Source organism: Tasmannia lanceolata, unplaced genomic scaffold, assembly GCF_043159265.1.
Source record: "Tasmannia lanceolata isolate RefF3 unplaced genomic scaffold, GAP_Taslan_0.1 ptg000008l, whole genome shotgun sequence".
Classification (NCBI taxonomy): Eukaryota; Viridiplantae; Streptophyta; class Magnoliopsida; order Canellales; family Winteraceae; genus Tasmannia; species Tasmannia lanceolata.
This window is the reverse complement of record NW_027518685.1, coordinates 1,919,593-1,944,487: the sequence shown is the minus strand read 5'-3', so window position 1 is coordinate 1,944,487 and position 24,895 is coordinate 1,919,593. Positions and strand designations below refer to the sequence as shown.

Genomic DNA, 24,895 nt, shown 5'->3' with positions numbered 1-24,895 from the left:
TATCAACTAGGAATGTTGATTGTACATCACATTTTGGTATAACTATGGCCTGTTTGGTTTGGATTTTGAGAACCAATTGTCAGTCCAAAAGTGATAATTAGTCTATTATTAAAATCCAAAACAACACAGGGCTATCCGATCTTGTGTTGTTCTAATAGATTAGATGTTGACTTATCTCAATTATTAGGGTATTGTCTTTCAATCACCCCAATAACTGTTTGGTATATCAAACAAGCAAATTGCTTGAGAGGACGGATCAATGCTTATCCTCAAATTTTACGAATATGTAAGTGAATTCCAACTTTCTTATACTCAAAATTTTAGGATAATCCTGATAGGCTAACTCCAGGCAACCATTGTCAACAAATGCAAGACGAGTTTTTTTCTGGAATAATCCTGCCATTGATAGAAGTATCCAAAGCAATCAAACAACTCCATAGTCACTATTATGGGCCAAGGAACTATTCCACCCACCAGCACCCTGGTCCCTGGCCATTTCTTCTAATGATTGTCAATAGCAACTTGATTGGACGAATGAGTCCCAAGGCCCATGTTATAGGGTTTGATGCAAATTTTTGATGTGGGCTCTAGTTAGGAGTGAACGGACCCACCTCAAATCAGATTTACCTGCGTCTTGGTAATGATCCAATTCATTATCAGTTGGATTAAGTCGGGGACTGTTTTTGGATCCTACTTATTGAGTTTGGATATTTGGTGCCCTCTATTTGGATCTAGGAGGCTCCAGATTTTGTGGCTACATTTAGGAGAACATACATGGTGGCCGACCGTGAGATTATAAAGGGCAAAGAGAGAAAACCATCTCTCCCTTGGATTTTAATCCAAGAGAAAGCCCTTTTGTTGACTTTTTCTTGGTTCAAAAACCAAGGCAACAGGTTTTGTCTCTACTCGCCCTCTATAATCTTATATAATTTGTCTACATTTAGATCTTGATGCCCAAATAGTTTTGTTTCTTAGGATATAGTAGACATTGTTGAAATCCAAATGTTATATCTAAATCCGGTCCATTAATGTCCGGATCCTTTGGATCCATCGGATCTTGTGGGTTCAAAGACACCCTCGGCCGTATTTTAGAAATGAATAGGCTTTCAAAGTCAGTTTGTGACGAAAGAGCGTACGAACACAATTTAGTGCCCACTTCTACTTGTCGTTGGATTTCCTATTTCCGAAGCACATCCAAAATTCTCCACGAAACAAATGAAAAGATGAAAAATGGAACCCAACTAAAACCCATCTTATTCATCAAACCAAAACAAATCCCAGATGTAACGTCAAATTACAAACACAGTTCCCGCCCAAATCCCACCTCTCTATCTTCTACCCTGCAGCACTACATCGAATCAAATTCCCCCTCCCAAGGCCTAAAAATCCATGCTCACATCCTTAAAATCGGATTCCGTCCCAACACCAACATATCCATCAAACTCCTTATTCTCTACATTAGATCCGGGTTCTTAACATACGCACGCCAGGTATTCGATCAAATGCCAAAACCAACCACCTCCTCATATAATTCTATAATTTCCGCATATTTCAGGCAAGGCCAAACAGAAAAATCTCTCAGTCTGATTCGCAAACTCGCTTATTCTAATGGGAAATTTGATGGGTTTACTTTTTCAATGAGTTTAAAGCTGTCTACTACTTTAATGTGTCCCAATCTTGGGAAACAGATTCATTGCCAGATAGCAAAATCGAATATTGAATTGGATGATGTTCTCTTCACAGCTCTCGTTGACAATTATGCGAAGAACGGAAGGATAGATTATGCAAGGAAGGTGTATGACAAAATGTCTGAACAAAATATAATTTGTTCTACAGCAATGATTTCTGGGTACATGAAGGAAGGGTTGCTAAAAAACGCAGAAGAGATATTTCAAAACACAACTGAGAAAGATATCGTGGTCTTTAACGCGATGATAGAGGGCTACAGCACGACAATTGAAACAGCTTATAGATCTCTTGAAGTTTATATTGATATGCAACGGTTGAATTTCCGTCCGACGATCTCAACTTTTGCTAGTGTGATTGGAGCTTGTTCTGTTTTATCAGCATCTGAATTTGGTCAACAAGTTCATTGTCAACTCATTAAGACCGACATTTTATCAGACGTGAGATCGAGCAGTGCGCTTGTAGATATGTATTCAAAATGTGGGAGAATTGAGGACGCGCGACGAATCTTTGATTCAATGCCGGAAAAGAATGTTTTTTCGTGGACTTCGATGATTGATGGGTATGGTAAGAATGGAAATCCAGATGAAGCACTTGAAATCTTTGATGAGATGAGGAATGAACAAAAAGTTGAACCCAATTATGTCACATTCCTTAGTGCTCTTTCAGCTTGCGGACATGCCGGATTAATTTCTCGTGGGCAGGGGATTTTCAACAGCATGAAGAGAGATTACTCGCTCAAACCGAGAATGGAGCACTATGCTTGTATGGTTGATCTTCTAGGACGTGCTGGGAGCTTAAATCATGCATTAGAATTTATTAAGAAAATGCCTGAAAGGCCTGGTTCTGATGTATGGGGAGCTCTGCTTGGTGCGTGTAGGCTTCATGGTCACGTTAAAATGGCGGATTTAGCAGCGAATGAGCTCTTTAAGTTGAGTATACATGAGAGACCGGGGGCTTATATTGCTCTGTCTAACACATTTGCAGCTGCAGGGAAGTGGGAGGGTGTATGTGAAGTTAGGGAGTTGATGAAAGAGAGGGGAATTTCAAAAGATGTTGGGTGTAGCTGGGTTGGGACTGACCGTGGTTTATGTGGTTTCCATGTTGGTCAAAAAAAGTGGTAAAAGTGCTTCACATGAGGGAATGAATGATCAAACTTCGTGAAGGCAAGCACCGTAAAATCGTACTTGATGAGGATCATGTGAGAACAATTTGTGTGACCCAGTGCATGGTGGGTCAGTTCATTCACAGTCAAACTCCCAACATTGTCATGTATTTCCCTATAGTCAGGATTGCTATGAGATTTGAGTCCATCATTTTTATTGTTGATAAGTTCTCCGATGTGACTCATTTCACGTCGATTTGTATGGCTAGGTTCTCTGTTGTGTCCCATTTCCGGAGAATTTTATGGAGCAAAATAGGAGCTATATCTCATTATGGACAGCGCATACTGCATCCAATCAGATTAACAGACAGAAATGTTCAATTAAAGCTCAGGACATTTGTGCAAATGCTTAGCTGGTGGGGAATATCATCGATAGAAATTCATTTTATTCATGACAGAGTTTACATACTATAGTTTCATGACCCATCCCTTTCATGCCATTTTTGGCCTCTCCATTCCACACCTCCTAGACTGTACCTCTATATTCTGTCCTGGGAAAGGCATTGCCGAGGCTGACACCTTCATCCACTGTGTCGATGAGATACATCGAGAGGTGTTAGAGAGTTGAGTAATGAGGAGAATAAAGTGACCACTAATCAACTTCAGAGAGAGCACTTCTACAGCTCGTGGGTCCCTATTGACGACACTCCCTATCGATTTGTGATTTGAGCCAGTCATCATTAGCACCTAGAGATTTACCAGAGTTTGCAACAAGGAGGGGTAAGTTACCATTTCATTAACTGTATTATATATTTTTCTTTTCTATCTGATCTTGGATGAGTCCTAGATAGACTTTGTCACATTCAATTATAATTTTAGCTGTACTAATCCAATGATAAAACCCTAAAACACTACTGGAAGTTTGCCTTCGGGCTGCAATTTTTGCTTCTTGGACTTGCGGTCTACAAAATAATTACAATTCCTAACATGCAAACTAGTTCAAACAATTTGTTCAATGACATGGAGAGCAAACCATGAAGAATGAACTGAAACACAAGCCATGTAACCAGTGTCTAAATACTACGACATTAGAGATTGGGTGTTCCATTTCTTGTAGATCTTTTTTAAAGATTTATATTGTTGAGTAATTTTTCAAGCAGCTGCAAGAGGTATTAGTATGTAGACAGAGAAATTAAAGCCTTGAGCCAAGGAAGATGAGTATTGAAACGTTAATATTTCTCTCAAGCCAAACTAACAACTCAAGGTGTCAAACAACCAATTGCTCCAAAAGCTTAAGCTGTTGGAGAAGGCGTTATTTATTCTTTGGAAAACACTTTGAAAACGGGATTCCGTTTGGAGAATAAAAACAGGACTGAAATGACAGTTGATTTGACCCTTTTTAATGTGTATTTATTGCTTTTATGGGGATTTGATCTCCCTCCATTTGTCTTTTAGTGGACATGGCCCAATAATTGATGCCCGTTTTTTTCCCCAAAACGGAATCCTGTTTTTCTAGTAGTGCTCTTATTCTTTTATACTTTGACACTCCCCATCACGTGTGGCCCCTTTCTTTAACATCAAGGAGATTTGAGCTTGGACCTTTTACTTTGATACCATGTGAAACAACCAATTACTCCAAAAGCTTAAGCTGTTGGAGAAGACGTTATTTATTCTTTTATACTTAACACAAGGCATGAGCCTAGATATTTGGTTTGCCATGGTTCATTATCACTAGAGGCATTTTATTAGTGCCATGATGGGATTAGGCATTAGAGGCATTTTAATATTATCATGGTCCAATTCAGCAAATCTTTTGGTGAATTAGCTGGATCACTTAATGGGTTTGATAATGTGTGATTTAAGAAGAGGATTGCAAGGGAGAGAACCAATTGAAGATGGGTGTTGCTTTGTTGATTTCTTTGAGTTGTATCCGAAGAAGTGTAGAAAAGTAAAGGGGAGTATCATGCAGTGTTTCAAAATGCAGCGAAAGTAAATCCTAGTCGACTGGGGACAATTCGATCGAATATTCGGTTGAAGCGGCTGAGTACTTGGTTGACGCAGACATAACTCGGGAGAGTCAAAGGAGTTTTGATTGAATTTGTAGGGCAAAATGCAGACTTGGCAAAGAACACGGCCAATGAAAAAGGGAGTCGACTCTGGGGAGTTTTGAAACTATGGTATCATGTGATATGTCCAGAAAACTGAAGGGAAAGGATTACATGGTGATGGCGGCAAAAATTAATTCATGTGCTATTCTTAAGAAAAAGGAACTTTAAATTGGCTTGTTTTCTTTGTGGTGTCAAAGGAAGAATGTCTTGTTGGCATATTTGGGAGGCCTGAAATAGAAGATTTGTTTAGAAGAAGAGAAAACAGATTGAATTCTAATAAATCAGAGTCGTACGGGGATATACATATAATAAAGGAGATTCCTGATATACTGATCTTGGAAGGAAATTCTAAGAATGTAATAGCTTGGGCAACTTGATTATTTCTGGATCCGTGGAGATTAACAACGTTTGTATTCGCAATGTGCTCGTTTTGCGACACCAACTTTGGACAATTCCTAGATCAGCAATGATATGACAGGTGGATTAGTGAGAGGAGTGAAATAAATCCAGTCTCATTATTGGAAATGATTTACCATTTTAGGAAGGCTGTCTTTTCGGCAGTTACATCTAGCAGGGTTCAATGTTTTTATGTAGTTGAGAACTTTGTATGCTTGACTTTGTCTGCCATTTTTCTGCTGTTTCCTGGGACTTCTCGTCTCCCTTTTTGTTGGTTTATACTATAGTCGATGAGCTCATCTTGGGGCCAGTTAGCTTCATCGAACTGTAGGCAGGTCCAAAGTTTAGTGAATCCCTTGATGATCTTTTTCAATCGGCACTTTAAATCATCATCTTCCAGAGAAATTTCTGCAGTCCACAATATACTCTTTTACTCTAAATTGTCCACAATAATCATCTCTCCAAATAAGCATTTTCTCCTAATTTTATTAGTATTGCATGCTTAACTTATCGGCATTATCTTTGCTAACTTATGTTTACTCAAGCATTGATTTAATTGTCTTTGATGCTCTGGAACTAAATTTTGCCAATGGTTCCACTGTTCTGTTTTTACATAATCATAACTTCAATTCCAGTATGAATTATTGTAGCTCACCCAAATCCTTCATTTAAAACAAATTTAGAGCAAGGTTTTCGCATGAAGAGTCTCATTTTTTTCGTGTCCCATGTAACCATCAAATCGTTCTTGTCTGCTATCACAATGCCTATGGAGTAAACAAAGATAGCCATGCAAACGGTAGATATGATGCCATCGGTGCCTATTTGGGTCAATACATCAATCTCTCTAGAATACGAAGAAATAGGAAGACAAGAAGAAGATAGGAGAAAGTAGAGTAAGGCAACAAAGTCTAGCAATAGTAGTTGCAGCCATCTCACGAATTGTTTCCCTACTCTAATTATGTTAATCATAATCGAAATGACAAAAGCACCCTTAAGTAATCTTCAATCGAAATGATCGAAAGGGAACAAAAAAGAGAAACTCCTGTTAAAAACTTAAAAACTTACTTCACAGCACAAAAGCAAGATGCCCGAATGAACATGTTTTAAATTTCAGTCCTCACCGAAACCGAGATTTTAGCCGAAATCCGAAATTCGGTAGAAGCGCTTGAAATGTTTTTTTCTTGGGCCGAAATTTTGGTAATTTCAGTTGAAATTTTGTAAAGGAATAAAAAATAATATTCTATCAAGAATTTCGCCGAAATTTCCAAAATTTTGGCAATTTCGGTTTCGGAACGTTTTGGTTTTGGTCCTTGATTTCAGATTTCGGCCGAAATTTAAAACCATGCGTATGAATTAATCCTATAAATCGGCAGTGGTGCCATAGATGGCCACACTTATTTAAACCAATCGTTTTATTAATCGATTCTTGCCATAGATGGGTCTCCATATGATGATTCTAACCCTTGGATTTTTTGAATTTTCACTTACCTAACTTGCAATTTGACATTTTAAAAATCGATTTGTATCTTTTTAATGTATTGATAATTTTGAATATGTGGGTGTTTGAGAATCTGATGGGAAATTTATAGATACGAAAAGAAGAATCGGATGGCAGAGTAGATCTGGGTTTCATGCGGTTTTGAAGAGAAGGGTTTTCATACTTTTTTGAAGATTAGTGTTTTGAAAGTAATGGAATGAGCCTCTTTAGAATCTGATGGTATTTGTTTGATATCATGCTAAACGAGCTGAACCCCAACCAAGCTAGAGCTTGACTCGGTTCGGCTCATTAAAAAAAAACTCTGCTCGGGCTCATTTGTTTACTTAAAGGAGCCAACCCTAGCCGATCTCGAGCTTGGTTGAATTTTGGCTAGCCGAGCTTAAGCCCATAGTATTAAGCTGGTCACGAACACGAACCAATGCTCAAACTAAGCGAGCCCGAACACCCCAAAGTTCGGCTCGCCTCGTTTGCAGCCCCAGAACTCTCTAAAATCAGGAAATCAAATTACATTATCAGCCATGTTTACAACGTCTTACGTGGCAGGCTGGTTGTGCATGACTATCACATTGGGCTCGATATATGTGCATGTCCACTACGTGTATATCTTCCTTTTGTCTTCTTCCTTTTCTTTGGAACTTAAGTAGTTAAAGCTAAAACATTATTTATAATTTCTGTGTATGCGCGGGATGGATGCAGGACTTGAGAGATCTCCGATGACCTCAGCTGCCCCGTCCGTACTGACGGGCACCGCCCAGCCGGTCACCCATAACTCCAGCAAGGGCATCAAACACCTTGTGGATGCTACGCCCCATCTACGCTCCATTCCTTTCAATTACATATTGCCGGTGACAAGCCGTCCGTTACCGGTTTCTGTTGCTTCGATTCCGGTCATTGACCTGTACGGTCTGGAGGGACCCGCTGACAGTAGGACGCTGACCGTTCAAGCCATCAGCTCCGCTTGCGCCCACTGGGGTTTCTTTCGGGTGAGAGTACATGAATTGTTATATCTTCTGTTTCTTCTACCATCAGCAATGGGACAAGATTAAGATAATTTTACATTTTTTTTTTAACGTTTTCATCTCTCTCTCTCTTAGGCCCCACCGTTGATCAGGTGGGCCACTGCTGTTGTATTTTGTCTCCCCAACTTCAATTGGCCAGAATCGTTGGGTGCGGAATTGGACCCATGAACATCCTACAGGCCCATCGAATCAATGGCCACGTTCATGAACGTACATGGTGAGGGCTACAGGAAAAGAATTCAGAATCTTGGGTCCCACCTTTAAATGATCTAAACCGTCGGCCTTGTTTTGGAATTCCTATGGCCTAAACCGTTACCATGCCAGTCACGCAATCTTGCAATCATAGCTCCGAGTAACATGTAATTTTTTTTTATGGGTAAGTTGGGGGTTCAGCGGGGACACCTTACCGATTTATCTGATAAAGAGAAAGATTCAGTACATATGGGTTATATTGGACTAAGCCTAAGAGATCAAAATGCTCAAGTAAGAATTACATAATCAGCTAATTTGGAAGGGTTATATTGGACTCTTTGTGAGCGTTTTGGCCAATTGTTCTTGTGAACTTCTTGCCGTGCTTCCTTTGATTCCTCAAGTTCTGGAGTCTCTTCTTCACCACACTATCCTCATGCTCAACTGGAATCAGGTAGACCTGATTACATCCATCCGTCCAAGATACATTCTTTTTTGAGATTCTTTATGATCTTTTGTGTTTGTTTGATCATCCTCCTTTTCTGAGGAGGATTCAAATGAGGAAACCTCGTCAGGGTCGGAGTAGTCCTCTGATCCAGTGTCCTCTTCACTCTCTTCATCATCTGTCTTTGCATCTGAACCCTGATTATCAAAAGTTTCTCCTATTTTCTGGTCAATCTTGCTCATTAGATTTGTGACAAATTGGATTGGAATTTTCTCCAACTTCATTTTCATCTTGGTCAACATTGGCAATTGGCAAGGAAACTAAATGCATTTCTTGTAGTAATATCTGCATTTTCTTTGCCTTGTTTTTCATTTTCAATTCCAATAATCCTTTCTTCTGTAGAGATCTTTGTTGGAAATTCTTGCACTGGAATTGGATTGCCTAGTTTCCTTCTTTTTTGGAACCCACTCTTGTTTTTTAACCGTAATACTAATTTTATCTTGGGTGATCTGTTGGAGAGGACATTGGTCAGATCCTTACACTGTTTACATGCAAGAGGTTTCCAATCGTATTCTACTACCTGTGTCAATCTTCCATTTGGAGTTTGGATGTTGAGGACAATCGGAAGATCTATCTCAGCACTAACCTCAATGCAGACTCTGGCATAGCTGAGCCTGGAAGCTTCGGTAGTTTGTGTATACATATATAGAGGTTTACCTATGGAGCTAGAGATCTTGTTGAGCCCTCTTCTTGTCTAGAATTTCAAATGGAGGCCTAGAAATTTTAGCCAAATGGGGATCGTTGTGAGTTTAAGCCTTTGAACAACCAGGAACCCATTTCTGCAATATGAGTGCTCTTCCACCATAGGAGATGGTGGTTGACTCGAGCATATGAACAATCTTAAGCATTTGAAAATTTGAATAGGAAAAATCCATTTGCCAAAGCAAACATAAGGAATTACCCTTTCAATCTCCATCTTTTTTGAAGGAATTCTCTAAATTCCTCTTTCCCCTTTCAAAACTCGCTGAAGCGGGAGAGTAACATGTATTTACATATTATTGACGTTAAGATCAAGATTGAAGGATGACTGGCGTAAATCTATTGGCTGTCAAATGGACGGTTCAGATCATTCGAAGGTAGGACTCACTACAGTGTGGGCACAGCCCCTTGATAGAGCAATCGTCCTCCAGCACACCTAATAATATATCAATGACCACTTTTTTTTCATTTTACAAGGAGTTATTTAAAACCTTATGAATGCTAAGTTTCCTTTATGTGTTAGATACCATACAAATGTAAATTTCTAATAGTTATCTTATGCATATAATTTTTTCTGTACCTAAATTTCTTTACCACTGTTAAATATCTTGAACGGGTAAATTTCTCCGTAGCTAGCTATACCATAAAAATAAGTCATAAAAGCACCTATGCGCCTCATTAATAATCTTCACTCATAGAGTTTGGATCATTTTCTTGTATAATTGATCAGCTTTCTTGGAAAATATAGATTTCATTGATAATTTGTATATGTAGTAAAGTTGATTATTGAATTTCCAGTTCAAATGTATAGCATTAGGCGGAATTTCATGTCCAATTCATGAGAAATTATATGGTGGCCTACCGTGTGGTAAAAAGGGTAGAGAGAGAAAACCAACCACCCTTGATTTCTGATCCGTGGAAAAGCAAAAAAATTGGATTTTCTTCGATAAAAAATCAAGGGAAGGAGGGTTCAGGGTTCTCTCTCCGACCTTTACATCACATGGTTGGCCACCATATAAAATCTCCCAATTCATATTTAGTTTTTCAGAGTTGAGCTGGGTTTGACTAAAGTCTCTTGAGGCCAACTTGGTTTGGGGTTCTAATAAATTGATTGATTGATCTTAACAGATAGTTAATCACGGCATTAAAGAGTCTCTAATGGAGGAGATGATAAGGTGCATAGAAGGATTCTTTTCTCTACCGTGGGAAGAGAAAGCGAAGTACGCATCGGATGATGTGTTGAGTCCGGTGAGGTACGGAACCAGCTTGAACACGCCGGTCCCACACGCCCATCGCTACTGGAGAGACTTCTTACGCCACTTTGGTCATCCTTTTCAAAACACTCTTCACCTTTGGCCACATTTCCCTCCAAATTACAGGTATCCAATTCCTTCCTCCTATAAGGTCACATGAGTCTCTGAGTCTCATTTTGTTTGCATATATTTTCCTTTAAAAATAACACTAAAATCTAATTAGGGAATATCTATTATCTAGGTACTTTTGTGGGAATCCCTTTGGTGGGCCCTCTTTAACAATAGAGAAGAAAAAATGAAGAATGTTGCAGCTGAATTTGTTTTATTCATTCAATTCATTGGATGGGGACAAAAATCTCGCACCTGAATTTGTCTTATTCGTTTTAGGCTCCGTTTCTTTCGACGTAAAAATGGACCTAAAATTTGTTTTATGTTCATTTTTACAACGTAAAAAAAAATTTACATCTATTTTTACGTCGAAAGAAAAGGATTAATTCATATGATGGAGTGCCGGCAAAATTATCATCTCGATAGGATGGTCTTAACCCTTCGATCCATTGGAGGTTTCTATAATGTGCTTCCCTGTCCAAATCGGAGGGTCAGGGTCATCCTGTGGTGATATTTTTGTGCCATGGCCTATTTACGTTTATTTATGTGGGGTCCCAACAAACAAATGGTTTGGATTATCAAATAATGTGGGTCCTACCATATTTTTATTAATGAGTGCGTTTGGGACCCTAGACCAAATTTCACCCAATTGGGTAATTCTAGGCCTCCAATTTGTAGAAGTATCAGGCTGTTGATTTTTCTCTTTTCTCGGTATCTATTTGGAGATTTATACTTAGACAATTCAATGAGTTTTTATGTCAGGTCCACAGAAATGCAGTGGGACCCATATGGTTGGATGATCACCATCCATTTATTTGGCCCCAACTTAAATATGCTGTGCCCAAACAAATTGTAACTATAGAATGATCCTAACCCTACGATCTGTCGAGGGATTGTACATTACAAGATTCTCTTCAGATCGGAGGGTTAAGATCGTCATATGGAGATTATTTCTGGGGCAGAGGCTATTTGAGTGGGACCCAATTGTGTTGCCATATCAGTGGGTCCCTTTGTATATTGTAACAATGTGGGTTCTTCTCTTTAGTATTTGGTTAGACGAGTCTGACTATATCAATCATCTTACTGCCATGACTGCCTTGTTCTTCTTATACTTTGAATTTGGCCAAGGCAAGTTGCAAAGGAATATCTAGAGGAGATTTGGAAGATGTGGCTAAATCTAGCAGGAGCGATCTCAGAAGGCTTAGGACTCGAGAGAGGTTACATACAAGAGAGTCTTGGAGAAGGCTGTCAGATCTTGGCCGCCAATTACTACCCGCCATGTCCGGAGCCGCATCTAACGTTAGGCCTTTCTGCACACTCCGACCACGGAGGGCTGACGATTTTGCTGCAAAATGACGTGGAGGGCTTGCAAGTGAGACATGAAGATGAGTGGGTCCAAGTTCCACATATCCCGGGCACCTTCGTCGTCAATATAGGAGATTATTTGGAGGTACATCACACCATTTCTTGCTAGTTGCTTTTAGAATTCATCTTAGATTTCTTCTTTACATAAACATGATGGTTACTTTGTGAAACAAGCTCCTTTTATAACTGTGGGCGTGGGTTTGGATGCTGTTACGGTCCTAAGTGGGGTCCAACTTAAGTATATGACTAGGTAGGTCCCAGCCTGGTATGAAATAGGTTTAAAGGGCCCTAGGCTTAGTCTAACGTGGGCAAAAGCTCCAGAGCTGAAGGAATGCGTTGGACTATGCCCTTTGAATTGTCCCATACCATGTTCGATCCCACCTAATCTCATACCTACGCAAGGCACCGGATGCCCACTCTGTGGCAAAGATATTTTCACTTTGGCCGTTTTTACGGTAGCTCTTTTCAGAGGCCGCCGGCCCTTTAGTGGTAGTCCACTCTGTTATGATGTCGCTCTAATGAATTTCACTCAGTCTTTCATTGGGTGGCCCTCTCCACCCACCTCTTTTGTGCCTTGAACATGTGATGTGGTGGTTGCTCTGATACCAAATGTTAGGTACGCTTAGGCCCTTTAAACATTTTCCCATACTAGGCTAGGTCTCACAAAGTCTCATACCTAGGCAGACCCCCACTTTGGACTGCAACTGATGTACACCCAAATTACTTATAATCTGCACTATCTGAAGCCGCAATTAAATTACTTATATTCTGCCCTATTTGAAGCCACTAGTGCAATTTCGCTGTATGGAATGGAGTGCTCACGGAATCATGACTCAGGAGAGTTAAATGAGTTTTGGTTGACTCTGTAGGACAAAATGCAAACTTGAGCAAAAACTCAACCAAGGTAAAGTGGAGTCGACTCAGGCAAGTCGATGATACGCAAGAGAGGATTGAAACTATAATCCAGTCAGATAGCTAAGTATGGCTTTGGTGAGTGTGTAACTTGGGTCCTGGGTCCGGCCCAACCCAAACCTGACGGGTTTAACCCGATGTCTGCTCGGGTTGGGTTGGCCTACCCACGGATTGGGTTGGGACTTGGGACGAGGATGGGAAAAACCCAACCGGATTTAATTCCAGCTTTGGTTAGGGTTGATGCATTGGGCAACCCAGCCTGACCCAAACCGAACCTGGCCGCCTCTGATTTTATGGTAATTTTATTGCGCTACTTGAACCTGATCCAACCCCGAACTTAATATCTTTTTTTTTTTTTCTATTTTTGTTACGGGCCAAACTTAATCCAGCCCAACCTGATTTAAAAAATTGGGTTAGACGGTTGGGTTAGGGGTGAGATTTAAAGGCAGGTTAGGTTTGGATCGAACCTTCTCAACCTGAAGTTTGGGTAGGGTCAGACAGGTTAGGGTTAGCCAAAACCCGACCCAACCGGGCCCCAGTTACACCCCTAAATTTTAAGGGCATAACTCATAAGGTGGCCTTTCGGGATGATTATAAAACAAGCCTATCTTTACATCGTTTTCCCTTTAGATATTGAGCAATGGGAGGTACAAGAGCGTGGAGCACAGGGCAATGGTTAATGAGAAAAGGACGAGGATTTCCATAGCAGTGGGGCATGGACCTGAGCTGGCAGCCATGGTGGCACCTGCAAGCCAGCTTGTAGAAGAGAATGGTGGGCCCAAGTACAGACCAATAACATATAGAGACTACATGAGGTGCCAACAAAGCAGTGTCTCGAGAGGAAAAAGCCCACTAGAAGCGATTTTGATGAACAGCTCAACATAACGAATACTTACATTTCATTGTGTCTTCAGAGGTATGTGAAGGACCCAAAAATTCAGTTAAAATTTGTTTAATGGTAAATGTATTCGACTCTGTTTAGTATTGAATTTTAAGCAAACACTAAATAAGGTTGAAATCCCCTGGAATTTATTTTGATCGAGAAAATCCGGTTGGAGGGTGCCACTTGGGTCGGGACGGGTTGAGCTTTTGCCAAAAAATAAATTGGAATCAACCCGACCCGATTTCATTGTAAAAGCTCAAGCAGAATTCCCAAAAAACGGGGCGATTTTTGGGCCAATAATCGGTTGGGACCCTCACCATCAGTTGCCACAAACTGAAACGAACAGGCCCTATTTGTTTAAGATTATGACAACCAATTGTGAGATCCAAACTGATTGTTGGACTCAGCAATACATTTCAATTTGAGTTCAGTAATCGGTTTATCACCAACAATCATTTGTCATAATCTTAAATGAACAGGGCCTTAATTTTAAGTCGAATAATTAGTTTTGGATTCACAATGAGTTCTCAAAATCCTAAAGAAATAGGGCCTTTGGATTTTATCCACCAACCGATTGGTTCTCAAAGTCAAAGTTATGAGTTAGTTGTGACAACTTTTTTCAAAAATTCAAAGTAGAAGTTACTGTTGCAAATAACTGTCATAAACAGTTTTTGAGAGAAAACTATATAAGGATGCATCAAGGGTCACAAAACCAATACAAAACGTTTTATAATTTATCTTTACTTTTCTGCATTGTCTTTTATTTTTCTTTAGTTGTAATTTGACCCAAGAACACGAAGTCCAGAAGGAATGGATTCATCCACATTGGTGAGCATTTCCTTTCAATTTCAGTTCTATATCCTTGCATTGGAGCCTATTTGTGTTTTCCGTTGATTAAGTGACCGAATATCTCTCTACTTAGACGGTCTAGCCCAAGGAAGAAGTGACGTTCTTCTCCTCTTCTTCTCAGTCGCCTACATCACAGGGACTAGGGGTGGCAATGATTTGGTTTCTGTTCGGTTTGACCCCCAAACCGAAACCGAACCGAAACTGAAATTTGAATCGGTTTAGTTTTACCTAACCAAAACTGAACTGAAATTTGAATCGGTTTGGTTTTGAAACCAAATTTTAGATTCGGTTTTGGCTCGGTTTCGGTCCGGCCAATTTTGCCACCCCTAACAGGGATGGAATTGATTAACCCTCTAAATTGAATTTTGGAAATCCACTCTATTGTTTGGCACGCCCGCGCACATTCTACACACAACACGGCCCATCATTTACCACATAAGTCTTTGGGCAGTCAACGACATTGTAGTGCGCATATCACTAGCCTGTATATTTCGAGCAATATTTAAACCCCACATGAGTCTTTGGGTAGTCAAAGGCCTGCATTTTAGCAGTTTGTTGAAAAAGTCCATTGTTTCAAAAGGCATTAAAGAGTCGAAAGAAGAAGTGATGTTCTCATCTTCTTCTCATTTGCCTGCATCACAAGGGATGGAATTGAATTTTGGAAATCACTCTACCGCACACTCCACATGCACAACACTCCACCGCTTACCAAATATTTGGGTTTATTAGTACATAGTACTAATATCACTAGTTTATATGTTACCAAATGGCAGGCATTTAATAGGTTTTCATTGAAAAATAGTTTACCGAGCATTAGAAAATTAATTTTTCATATATTGCTTCTTTTTTTTTTAAAGTTCACAATTCACTACAAACAACACGTACATAAATCAAGAGAAAGTTTCATCTCTCTCTAGCTCGATCTCAAATGTTCACCACCCACAACCGTGTGCGTAATATACACTCTGCCAGTCGAGTTCACCGATTCCAGCAGCCTCCGATTCAACTCAGTCACCCCACACGGACTAAGCCTAAAGCAAACCAACCCGAATCGCCTTGGCACAACAAGCTCGAACTTATCATCAGCCCTAACAAACCCTTCAAACCGCCTTGGCACAACAAGCTCGAACTGATCATCAGCCCTAGCAAACCCTTCAAACGCTTTTGCCATCCGAATATCAGTCCTAATATGTGCCTGAAGATTCGCCACACCGTAACTCCGCATCACGAGCCAGAGCCTCAGTGCCCGGAATCTGCGACCCACCCCGATTTGCCAGTCCTTGTAGTCCACCACCGAGTTGGAATCGCTGGGTTTATTTCTCTAAGTTCTTGGGATTAGTCGCTAATCCTCTCACTAATAAATCCGGTCTTTTGACCCACAAACAACAACAATCCAAGCAAGTCAAAAACCACCTGTGTGGACTCATGCTGACCGAATCTGCCCGGTCCACTCCTTCCAAGTACAAACGGAATTCCGGGCAGATACACGCGCTGCCCGCGTACGCAGCGTCTACAGGGACCCACACCTCTTAATCACCCGCCACATCAGCAAGATCTAGTATCGGGTCCACCGCAGTTGTAGAAGTAGTCCCCACCGTTGCGCAGAGATAACCGGTACCAGCCCCACTGCCACGTCTACTTCCATCGCGGCACTTACGACCCGCGCGTCGAGCGAGAACTCATTCTCTCTCGTTGTTTTTATATTTCGGATATTACAAGTGAAAATGCCTGCGATTTTGCAGGCTTTTGTGTAGGTAGAGTGAGTCTGATCGGAGCCGTATACAACGAGTTTCCCGATTTTTCGAGCGCGCGGTCTCGAGCCGCCACGAGCGTGCAGAGAATGGCTTCGCTCGTGGTCCCTTGTATGACGCCCCCGCCACTTCCAGAGAACGTGAAAGAAGATAGGAGCTTAAGCAGCTTGGCGAGCCAGTCCATGACTACGGTCTCGCGCTCGGTAGCCAATGGTGAAGCTAGCCAGTTGAAGCCGACCGAATTAAACGAGGTGCATAGCATTTCGCCGAGGAAACCCGCAGTACTGGCCGTAGCCGGAAAGTAGCCGAAGAAATTGGGGCTGTGCCAGTGAGTCATGCCTGGGATTATATCGTTTTTTATGTCTCTGAGTATGGTTTCGAGCGGCTAGGGACTGTAGTTAGCGGCTTCCGGGAGTCGGCTTCGGAGATAACCCGGTTCGACTTGGCTTAGAACTGGGTAAGTTTCGATGTTGTTGTAATAGTCGGCGATGAGGATGGGCTTGTTTTTGGAACTCTTCGGGATCTAATGGCTTAAATGCACCGGTAGCCGATTCAGGAATGGGGGTGTCTAGAGAGGCAGTAAGCAGCACTATTTAATGCATTTTAATTGCATGTGTATTTTTATTTTTGGAATATGATATATTCGCCCCCTTTTCTTATTAGAGGGGGCTGCCCCAAGTAAGAAAAAGGAAGCTAATATATCACTTTCCCTTTGATTTATGTTTTCAATTTCGTCATTTTGATGAAAATGTTTAAAAGATTTCGAACATTTTCTTGCCTCCGACATGTGACGTGGACGTCAACCAATCTGTTTATTTGACTGGCCATTATTGTGGGCCCCGTTTCCAAAGACTCCACGATGATTCTAATTTTCAACTCTTTGATCAATCAAGATCAACGGTCGCGATTGAACGGGCATGTTGCCTATGAGGACGTAAAAATTGATTGTTCAGGAATCAACTCCATAGTGACTTTCAGCCTAATTGGAGTTTATTTGTTTTATTTCCGGCTGTTCAAATATTTTATATTCATTTTCTTAAATGGTCAATATTTCTGATTCATGATGTACGCGAGAGTTACACATGTAAATATTTACGATGTTAATGCATGACTATTTCTATTTCATCCCCGTGTGATACATCCAACCATGTACATGCAATTTTTGAAGGACCCGATAAATCACCCATATCGGACCCACTCCTCTATACCGATTTTATTGACATATTGGCTATACCAGCATATGATAACCCAACAACGGAATTTAAAACCAGGGAAATGATATATTCGACTCCTTTTCTTCCTTGGGACGGCCCCTTATAATGTAAAAGGGTAGTCATAAATAGACTCGAGGGGGCTGTCCTATGGAAGAAAAGGGTGAGTATATTGCTTCCCTAAGACTACGATATAATGTAAGAAATTATATGATGAAAGGGCGTACAAACACGTAATCATCATCCCATCCTTGATATTTGATCCAACAGCAGCTCACTTTTTGAAAAGCTGATGTTGGATCAAATATCAAGCGCAGTACTTCCATCGTACCTCCTTTACTTGCTTGTACGCCCTTCCATCAAATAATTTCTCATATAATGTAATCTTGGTTAAATTGCACGGCTGAAGGCTGATAAAAGAAATACACTTTTTGGCCCTGTTCGTTTCATATTGCGACAATCGATGGTGAGGGCCCCAACCGATTAATGGCCCAAATTAGGGCTTTAAACTTACTGCGTCACACTTCTACCACCTTTGGTATTTCAGCCGAAATTTCGGTTTCGGCTGAGTCCGAAACCGAAACTTAAAACCATGGTTGAAACTACTTTGATTATATGATCCTAGGCCCTTGAACCTTCCGGAACCTCGTTTATAGTTCCCCAAAAAAATTTAGGTTTCATTTTGAGTCCAAAACTGATCATTTGACTTAAATTAAACGCAATTTTAATTCTAATAATCAGTTTTGGTCTCAAAATCAATTCTCAAAAACTAGAACCAACTCGTATGCATTTATCTTCGCATGGAATGTTTGTACAAATGGGATCATGATATTGTAATTGTCAAACAACCAATTAATCCAAAAGCTTAAGGTGTTGGAGATGGAGTTATTTAATCTTCTATACGTTAACACTCTACCTCACATGTGGCCCCTCTTTTGGGTTGGCCAGTACATGTGGATTTTTAATATCAAGGAGTTTTGAACCCAAGACCTCTACTCTGAATTGAAGCTGTGTGAACAAAGCAATTACTCCAAAAGCTCTAACAGAAATCACTTATCTTACTCTTATTATAGGACTAAAAAATTGCCTTTAACCAATGAACTTAAAAGTGACTCTCTGTCTAGTAGCTGTCTTTCCCAATACATTCAACGACAATTCCTATATGAGTAGAGTAAATATATCTGATCAAGACTCGTATATATCTGATCAAGACTCGTGGACATACAACGAATGGAACATAACAAAGGTGCATTGTCATAACTCTTGCCTTTCAATCTCTGAACATGACATGCTGTTTAGATATGTATATTAAATGAGATTGCATCACAAATTAGGTGACTATTTAGTTTCATATGATATGTTCGCCCTTTGGATAAGGTAAGAATAGGTTTCTATGGCGTAGTGTCCTAATCATTATTCATGCAAAAAATATGTTTCTATGACTAAATTTTCATAAGGTAAAAATAGAGCATCGAAATTGAGAGCTTAAATCATGTTCCCTATCAAAATGGTCTAAATCCCGTCCTCGACCGCATCAGCGCTCCTTGCTTGTTGGTTATGTTGGCCTTCAAGCTCAGGGTTCTCTTTTCAAGACCAAGTAATTAGTTACGCACACCCTTGTTTACCTGCCTCACTAGGGGTGTAAACTAGCCGAGCCGAGCTTGGCCTGGCTCGGCTCGGCTCGTTAAGCTCCAAAGCTCGGCTCGGTCAGGCTCGGCCAGGTTCGCGAGCCTTAACGAGCTTTTGTTATACTAAGTTCACACCCCTCATCTTCCCTGGACAGCCCTATTTAGTGTAATTCGACTACTCTTTTTACACTAGGGGGGTGGTCCAAGTAACAAATGGGGTTCCAAAAAAGAAGTGACATATTTTGCCTCTCTCTTTCACTCTCTGGACTTGTATATATTAATATATAACATATATATTTAAATATATTAAATGCTTAACGAGCCTTAACGAGCCGAGCCTAGCCTATCTTGGGCTCGGCTCGTTAAGCTTAACGAGCCTGGACAGCCGGCTCGTTAAGGATTCGAGCCGAGCTTTTTTTTAGCCGAGCTCGAGCTTCCGAGCCCGAGCCAAAATTGACACCCTTATGCCTCACCCCCTCACCCGGTCTTAGCTCGGACATTCCAACATCCAATTTGATCAATCATGCCAAAGAAGCACCCTATTTCTATCAATTATTGGAGTCAAAATTCTCCCCTTTCATCAATCATGCCAAACAACACACCCTATTTTTCATATTTAAAATCATTACAAACATTGTAAAATAATAAAACAATATAATTACAACTTACAAGCAATCACCTCCAACCAGTTCAGCCGAAAAACACCCAACATCCGTTCCATTTCCCTACTAACTTGCGTTCGTACTGAATCCAGGCCCTCTCATCTTTGAAATCACACAGCCCCGTAATACACCTGTTGTGTCATCCCGTCGGAAATCACACCTGCCGGATAATCGTACGCCTTCCCCGCCGGACCGGGTTTCATCTCCCCCGGCCGTACGGCCTGTGCGTACATGTGGCTGACGCCAACCGTATTATTTTGAACACTCGGAATCTGATGATGGAAGATCTGAGCCGTTGCTGGCGCCATTGGGACTTGCTGAAGGTACGGCATCGGCGCAGCTGGAACCTGACCGATCGGGACGTTACCGACCTGGACATAGTAAACCGGCACCGGCTGTACGGACGGGCCATGTAATTGTGATTCCGGCATGTAATGCCAGATCGGATTACCGGCATATCCGATCTGCTGAACAACCGCCGGCGATTCAACCTGGATCTGATTCTCTTTGATTTCCGGCTTGCTATTGACCGGCGGCAAGTCGGGAATTGGAGCCCCGCCGGTAGTGGATGACGTGGAGCAGTAAGGAGACGGCATAGAAGGAGGGACCGGAGAACCGGGATCGGAAGCCACCGATACGTTCTCAGCGAGCCGGGATTTTGGTTTCGGATCGTCTGAGTGTTCGAGTCCGAATAGATAGTCCGGCATTTCAGAAACTACGGAAGAGACCTCGGAGCGCCCGCTCTCAAGCGAAGCCGAGCCCCCGTTGAGCGCGTCGAGGAACCAGTGCTCGCGCTTGGCTGAGCCGTCAAGAAGTGAGCTGATGCAACTGCCTGCTCGTGAGCCGCCACCGAGCGGGAAGAGGAATAGACGGAGCCGAGCTGTTTTGGAGTTAACGGCGTCATGAGAGAATAGACGGTCGTATTCTTCCATCATGTTTTCGACGTCTTCGTCAGTTGTGACGGAGATTAGGGCATCGAGGTCTTCGTTTGGGAGTTGGTATTTGACGGTTATGTCGTTGGTGTTTGAGAGTTTGGAGAGTTTGGGGAGGAGATGGGAAAAGGTTGTGGCGCGATGAACGGATACGATTCGCGTTTCGCCACCCACGTATCGGAGCTGGTTGTCGTGGGGACGTGGGAGGATTCGGCCTCCGAAACTGCACATGAAGCGGACATGTGGCTCAATGTCGTTGTGACACTTTTGTGGCCGGGATTCTGATTTCGGTGTGGAGGTTACTGAGTCTGCCGGTTCCGATGGGTGGTTGGATGTCATTGTTCGTGCAGATTGTGAGCTAACCTGTTGCCCTTTTTTTAAAAAAAAATTCACAGGAGAAGTGTCGTCAGATCCCGGTCAAAGAACAAATCCGAAAGGTAGGGGTGGCCAACCGGTTCGGTTCTCGGTTCATTTTTTTTCGGTTCTCGGTTCTCGGTTCCATGAACCGTAAGAACCGAACCGAACCGTAGTACACAGTAGGACCGAACCGAACCGGACCGAAAATAATCGGTTCGGTCCGGTTCGGTTCTTCGGTTCTAATGGCTAATTATTAATTATTAATTATAATTTATAAAAACTTTTAATTAAAGTTATAATATAAGTTACTTTCTTATTATAAGAATAGTATTAACTATTACTTATTAATATTATAAGTAATTTATATTATTAAGTATATATATAATAGAATATAAAAATATTATATATATATATTCAAAGTTCGGTTCTTCGGTTCCGGAACCGAACCGAGAACATTAGACCCGGAACCGAACTGAAATTTTTCGGTTCTTCATCAGTGGAACCGAACCGGACCAAAAATATTTTTTTACAGTTCGGTTCCGGTTCGGTTCTTCGGTTCCGGTTCGGTTCTTCGGTTCTGGTTCGGTTCTGGCCACCCCTACCGAAAGGCATAAAGGAAATAGACTATTTCTTTTGGGAAATGATAAATTCGCCCCCTGTTACACGTCAAAAAGCGTTAAAAGTCTGCAACGATTCCATTTATAAGGGGTGCGAATTGTCCTACACAGGTGCGAATTTATCATCCCCAATTTTGAAACCTTCTTAGAAATTAAGAATATTAAAACCTTAGGCGCTGTTTGTTTTGAACAGCTCCAACCCTGGTTGGAGGAACTTCTCTCCATGCTTACTTTTTAGTTTACTGTTCGTTTAATATTATGATAACCGACTGTGAGAACCGAACCTATTATTGGTCTCAAAATTATGTTTAAATTTGAGTCCAATAATCGGTTGGGGCCCTCCCATCGGTTGTCACAGCCGATGTCACAATCTGAAACGAACAGGAAAGAATTGAACCCAGTTTTGTTCGAACCGATTGTGAGTCAAAACTGATCATTGGACTCAAAATTATGCCCTGTATATTTGAGATTATGACAACCGATTGTGAGCTCCAAACCTATTGTTGAGCTCAAAATTACATTTAAATTTGAGTCCAATAATATGTTTAGGGCTGACAATCTTTTGTCATAATCTTAAACGAAGAGTGCCCTAAATATAAATTTGAGTCCAATAATCAGTTTTGTATTCATTTTCGGTTCTCAGAATCCAAAACATACTGGTATCTTTTCAAAAAAAAAAAAAAGAGTTTTTATTTGCTGTATGCCCGTCAAGTCTAGTATTTTTCAAAAATTGTAGTAGGGCCGACTGCATAGGATTATCCAAACCGTTCATTTGTAGGGCCACATAAAGAATCTCATCTTATATACTTTCATATTTTCCTAATGCTCATCTTTCCAAGAAGGAAAATGACGCTTCGTCCTATTAGAAAACGTTGTAAGTAAAAAATCAGCTTTTTTCTAACGACGGGAAGGATAGGATATAAATGAAAAATCTCCTCTTTTCAAATATCTTAGACGATTTGGACGGAGATTTTATAGGAACTTAATAACATTTAATTGACAAAATTACCCTCGATTCCATTGCCATCCAAAGAAGTATCCGTTCTTGAACGCAAGCTCAAAAGATTATCCATAACCCAAGCAAACACCATACCCAGAAGAGAAGGCTGAGAAGCTCCCAAAACCCACACACAGATATGAAAAAAAAAACCCAGCCATCTCAGGAAATATAAGCAATTTTAATAAGAAAAAGTTATCATAATCCGCAATCGATCATGGGTATCCCGATTCCTTTTTTGAAATTCAGAAAACCGTATAGAGAAAATTATAGATATAATCAAGCAGAAGCTTTGTTGAGGAAAAAGAAAGAAAAGGAGAAAATATGTTGTTCATAAGAATTTTCATGAATGATAAGAAGTAAACATGAGATTTTACTTACTTGTTGTGTTTTAGGCTTTGATAATCCACTCCTTTGAAGATACCCGACAGTAGAATTCTATATAGGAGCTTTTGTTTCTCATTTGTTTGGAGAGAGAGAGAGAGAGATGGTTTACTTTTTAGAGAAGAGAAAATATAGATGGCCGGCTGGTGGATGCCGAAATGTGGGTCCACGTTTATTGTTTTATAGACGTAGACACACCGACCATTTTTCGTCACAAAGAGCCAAGTGCACCAAATTATGGTGTGACCCACAGCACATCTCAGACATAGTTAAAAGTTCCGGATTCCGGAATTATTGGGCCACACAAATTTTGGGAATGATCGGGAAATGCATGGAAAGAGTTCGAAAAAAGAAATTCGGAAAAATATTTTCTATTACCCTTCCTATTTATAACAGGTACATCTCTAATCCAACACATTTTTTGGGCCAAACGTTGGAAAAAATTATGAGAAATTGAGCTAGTCAAACGTTGGAAAACACATTTACTATGCAAAATAAAATCCAAAACTGATCCTTTGAAAAAATGCCACCACACATTATTTTTCATAGTAAACTAGTAAAAATGCACGTGCAATAAATTTCACGTAAGAATAACCACAAATTAAGTAACGGCCTAAAAATAGCTGTAAAACCTACAGAAGTGAACTCTATGCATTTAGATAGGCATAAGCACAAATGAAATTTTTTTATGAGATAGACCTTTTAGCATGTGAATTTGTACAAACATTTAGCATAAGTAAACCCTAAGACAATGTGATTAAGAAGACTTCACAAAAGAAATTTATATTAATTAACCTACAATAAAGTTGAGAACTTATTTCTTAGATGGATGCATATAAATAAAAGAAAAAGAAATAACGTATAAATAAATAAAAGGAAAATTTTCAAAAGAAAAAAAGAAGAAGTATGAGAGACATACATTGGCAAGTCACTAAATAACTAAATGATGTGTTAATATGAAGATGACAGATTAAGAAGAAAGTAAATGTAAACTATAAAATATACCTTCTTAGTTTTGCCAGAAAGTAGAGTTTTACAATCATTCATTGCCAATGCATTGACCAATTTTTTATCCCCTTTGGCATAGATTGGACTGCATCTATGTCAATGAATCTATGTCACTGAGATATTGTACCAATTGTTGACCACCTCAACTCAAGCCGGGTTGTTTTGGATTTTGAGAAGCAATAGTAAGTCACCAATAATCAGTTTGTAACTCACAATCGGTTCTCAAAATCCAAACCAAACAGGGACTAATAATTAACAAAGAAAAATGTTATCAACACTACTATATCTTGATGATCACACTCCTCACTTTATTAAAGAACAGTATGGCCCACACCATAGGATTATCCAAACCATCCATTGTGGACTGTGGAGACTATTTCAATGTTGAACCCGTCAGGTTATATATAGTGCTAATGTCTTCACTACCATATTTTGTAATAGCACTACTCACCTTATTTTGATGATCGCACCCCTCACTTTATGAAAATGTACAGTATGCCCCATACCATAGGATGATCCAAACCGTCCATTAGATGGGCCACTGCCTACATAGGTGATGCCCGAAAAATAATTTTCATCGGTTGATCCAAACCCTCCGATCTATAGAGGGTTATAGGTTGATCCAAACCGTCCACATGATGAAACACAACATCAATCGGTTGTGCCCATAAAATCATTTCCATAGGTTGATTCTAGCCCTCCAATCGATATAGCTGATCCTAGCCCTCCAATCGATAGAGGTTTCCATAATTGTTGTTCCTCTTAAGGTGCCC

General features: G+C 40.5%; 3 protein-coding genes and 1 pseudogene across 6 annotated transcripts; 2 read left to right on the top strand and 2 right to left on the bottom strand.

Annotated features, from left to right (window-relative positions):
• Nucleotides 1-990: 990 nt before the first annotated feature.
• Nucleotides 991-3,219, top strand: LOC143883892 (Tetratricopeptide repeat (TPR)-like superfamily protein). The gene has a single exon (XM_077387223.1). The coding sequence runs from the start codon at nt 1,029-1,031 to the stop codon at nt 2,808-2,810; it is 1,782 nt and encodes a 593-aa protein (XP_077243338.1). The 5' UTR covers nt 991-1,028; the 3' UTR covers nt 2,811-3,219.
• Nucleotides 3,220-3,423: 204 nt separating this feature from the next.
• LOC143883893 (flavanone 3-dioxygenase 2-like) lies at nt 3,424-13,863 on the top strand. 2 transcript variants are annotated; one of them, XM_077387225.1, is made up of 5 exons: nt 3,424-3,571; nt 7,490-7,776; nt 10,334-10,584; nt 11,695-12,016; nt 13,474-13,863. In XM_077387225.1, exons 2-5 carry the CDS (start codon nt 7,507-7,509, stop codon nt 13,726-13,728), a joined length of 1,098 nt encoding a protein of 365 aa, XP_077243340.1. In that variant the 5' UTR covers nt 3,424-3,571; nt 7,490-7,506; the 3' UTR covers nt 13,729-13,863. The 2 variants fall into 2 exon arrangements, with proteins under 2 accessions (XP_077243340.1, XP_077243339.1); XM_077387224.1 differs by lacking the exon at nt 3,424-3,571 and having other exon boundaries at nt 7,474-7,776.
• Nucleotides 13,864-15,488: 1,625 nt separating this feature from the next.
• On the bottom strand, nt 15,489-17,513 carry LOC143885605 (tryptophan decarboxylase TDC2-like; annotated as a pseudogene).
• A 2,236-nt stretch (nt 17,514-19,749) lies between these two features.
• LOC143883891 (Octicosapeptide/Phox/Bem1p family protein) lies at nt 19,750-23,250 on the bottom strand. 3 transcript variants are annotated; one of them, XM_077387219.1, is made up of 3 exons: nt 23,112-23,243; nt 22,743-22,839; nt 19,750-21,130 (listed from the first exon to the last, which is right to left on the bottom strand). In XM_077387219.1, the coding sequence occupies exons 2-3, from the start codon at nt 22,822-22,824 to the stop codon at nt 19,938-19,940; spliced, it is 1,275 nt and encodes a 424-aa protein (XP_077243334.1). In that variant the 5' UTR covers nt 22,825-22,839; nt 23,112-23,243; the 3' UTR covers nt 19,750-19,937. The 3 variants fall into 3 exon arrangements, with proteins under 3 accessions (XP_077243334.1, XP_077243335.1, XP_077243337.1); XM_077387220.1 differs by having other exon boundaries at nt 22,743-22,847; nt 23,112-23,192; XM_077387222.1 differs by lacking the exon at nt 22,743-22,839 and having other exon boundaries at nt 23,112-23,250.
• Between the last annotated feature and the right edge of the window lie 1,645 nt (nt 23,251-24,895).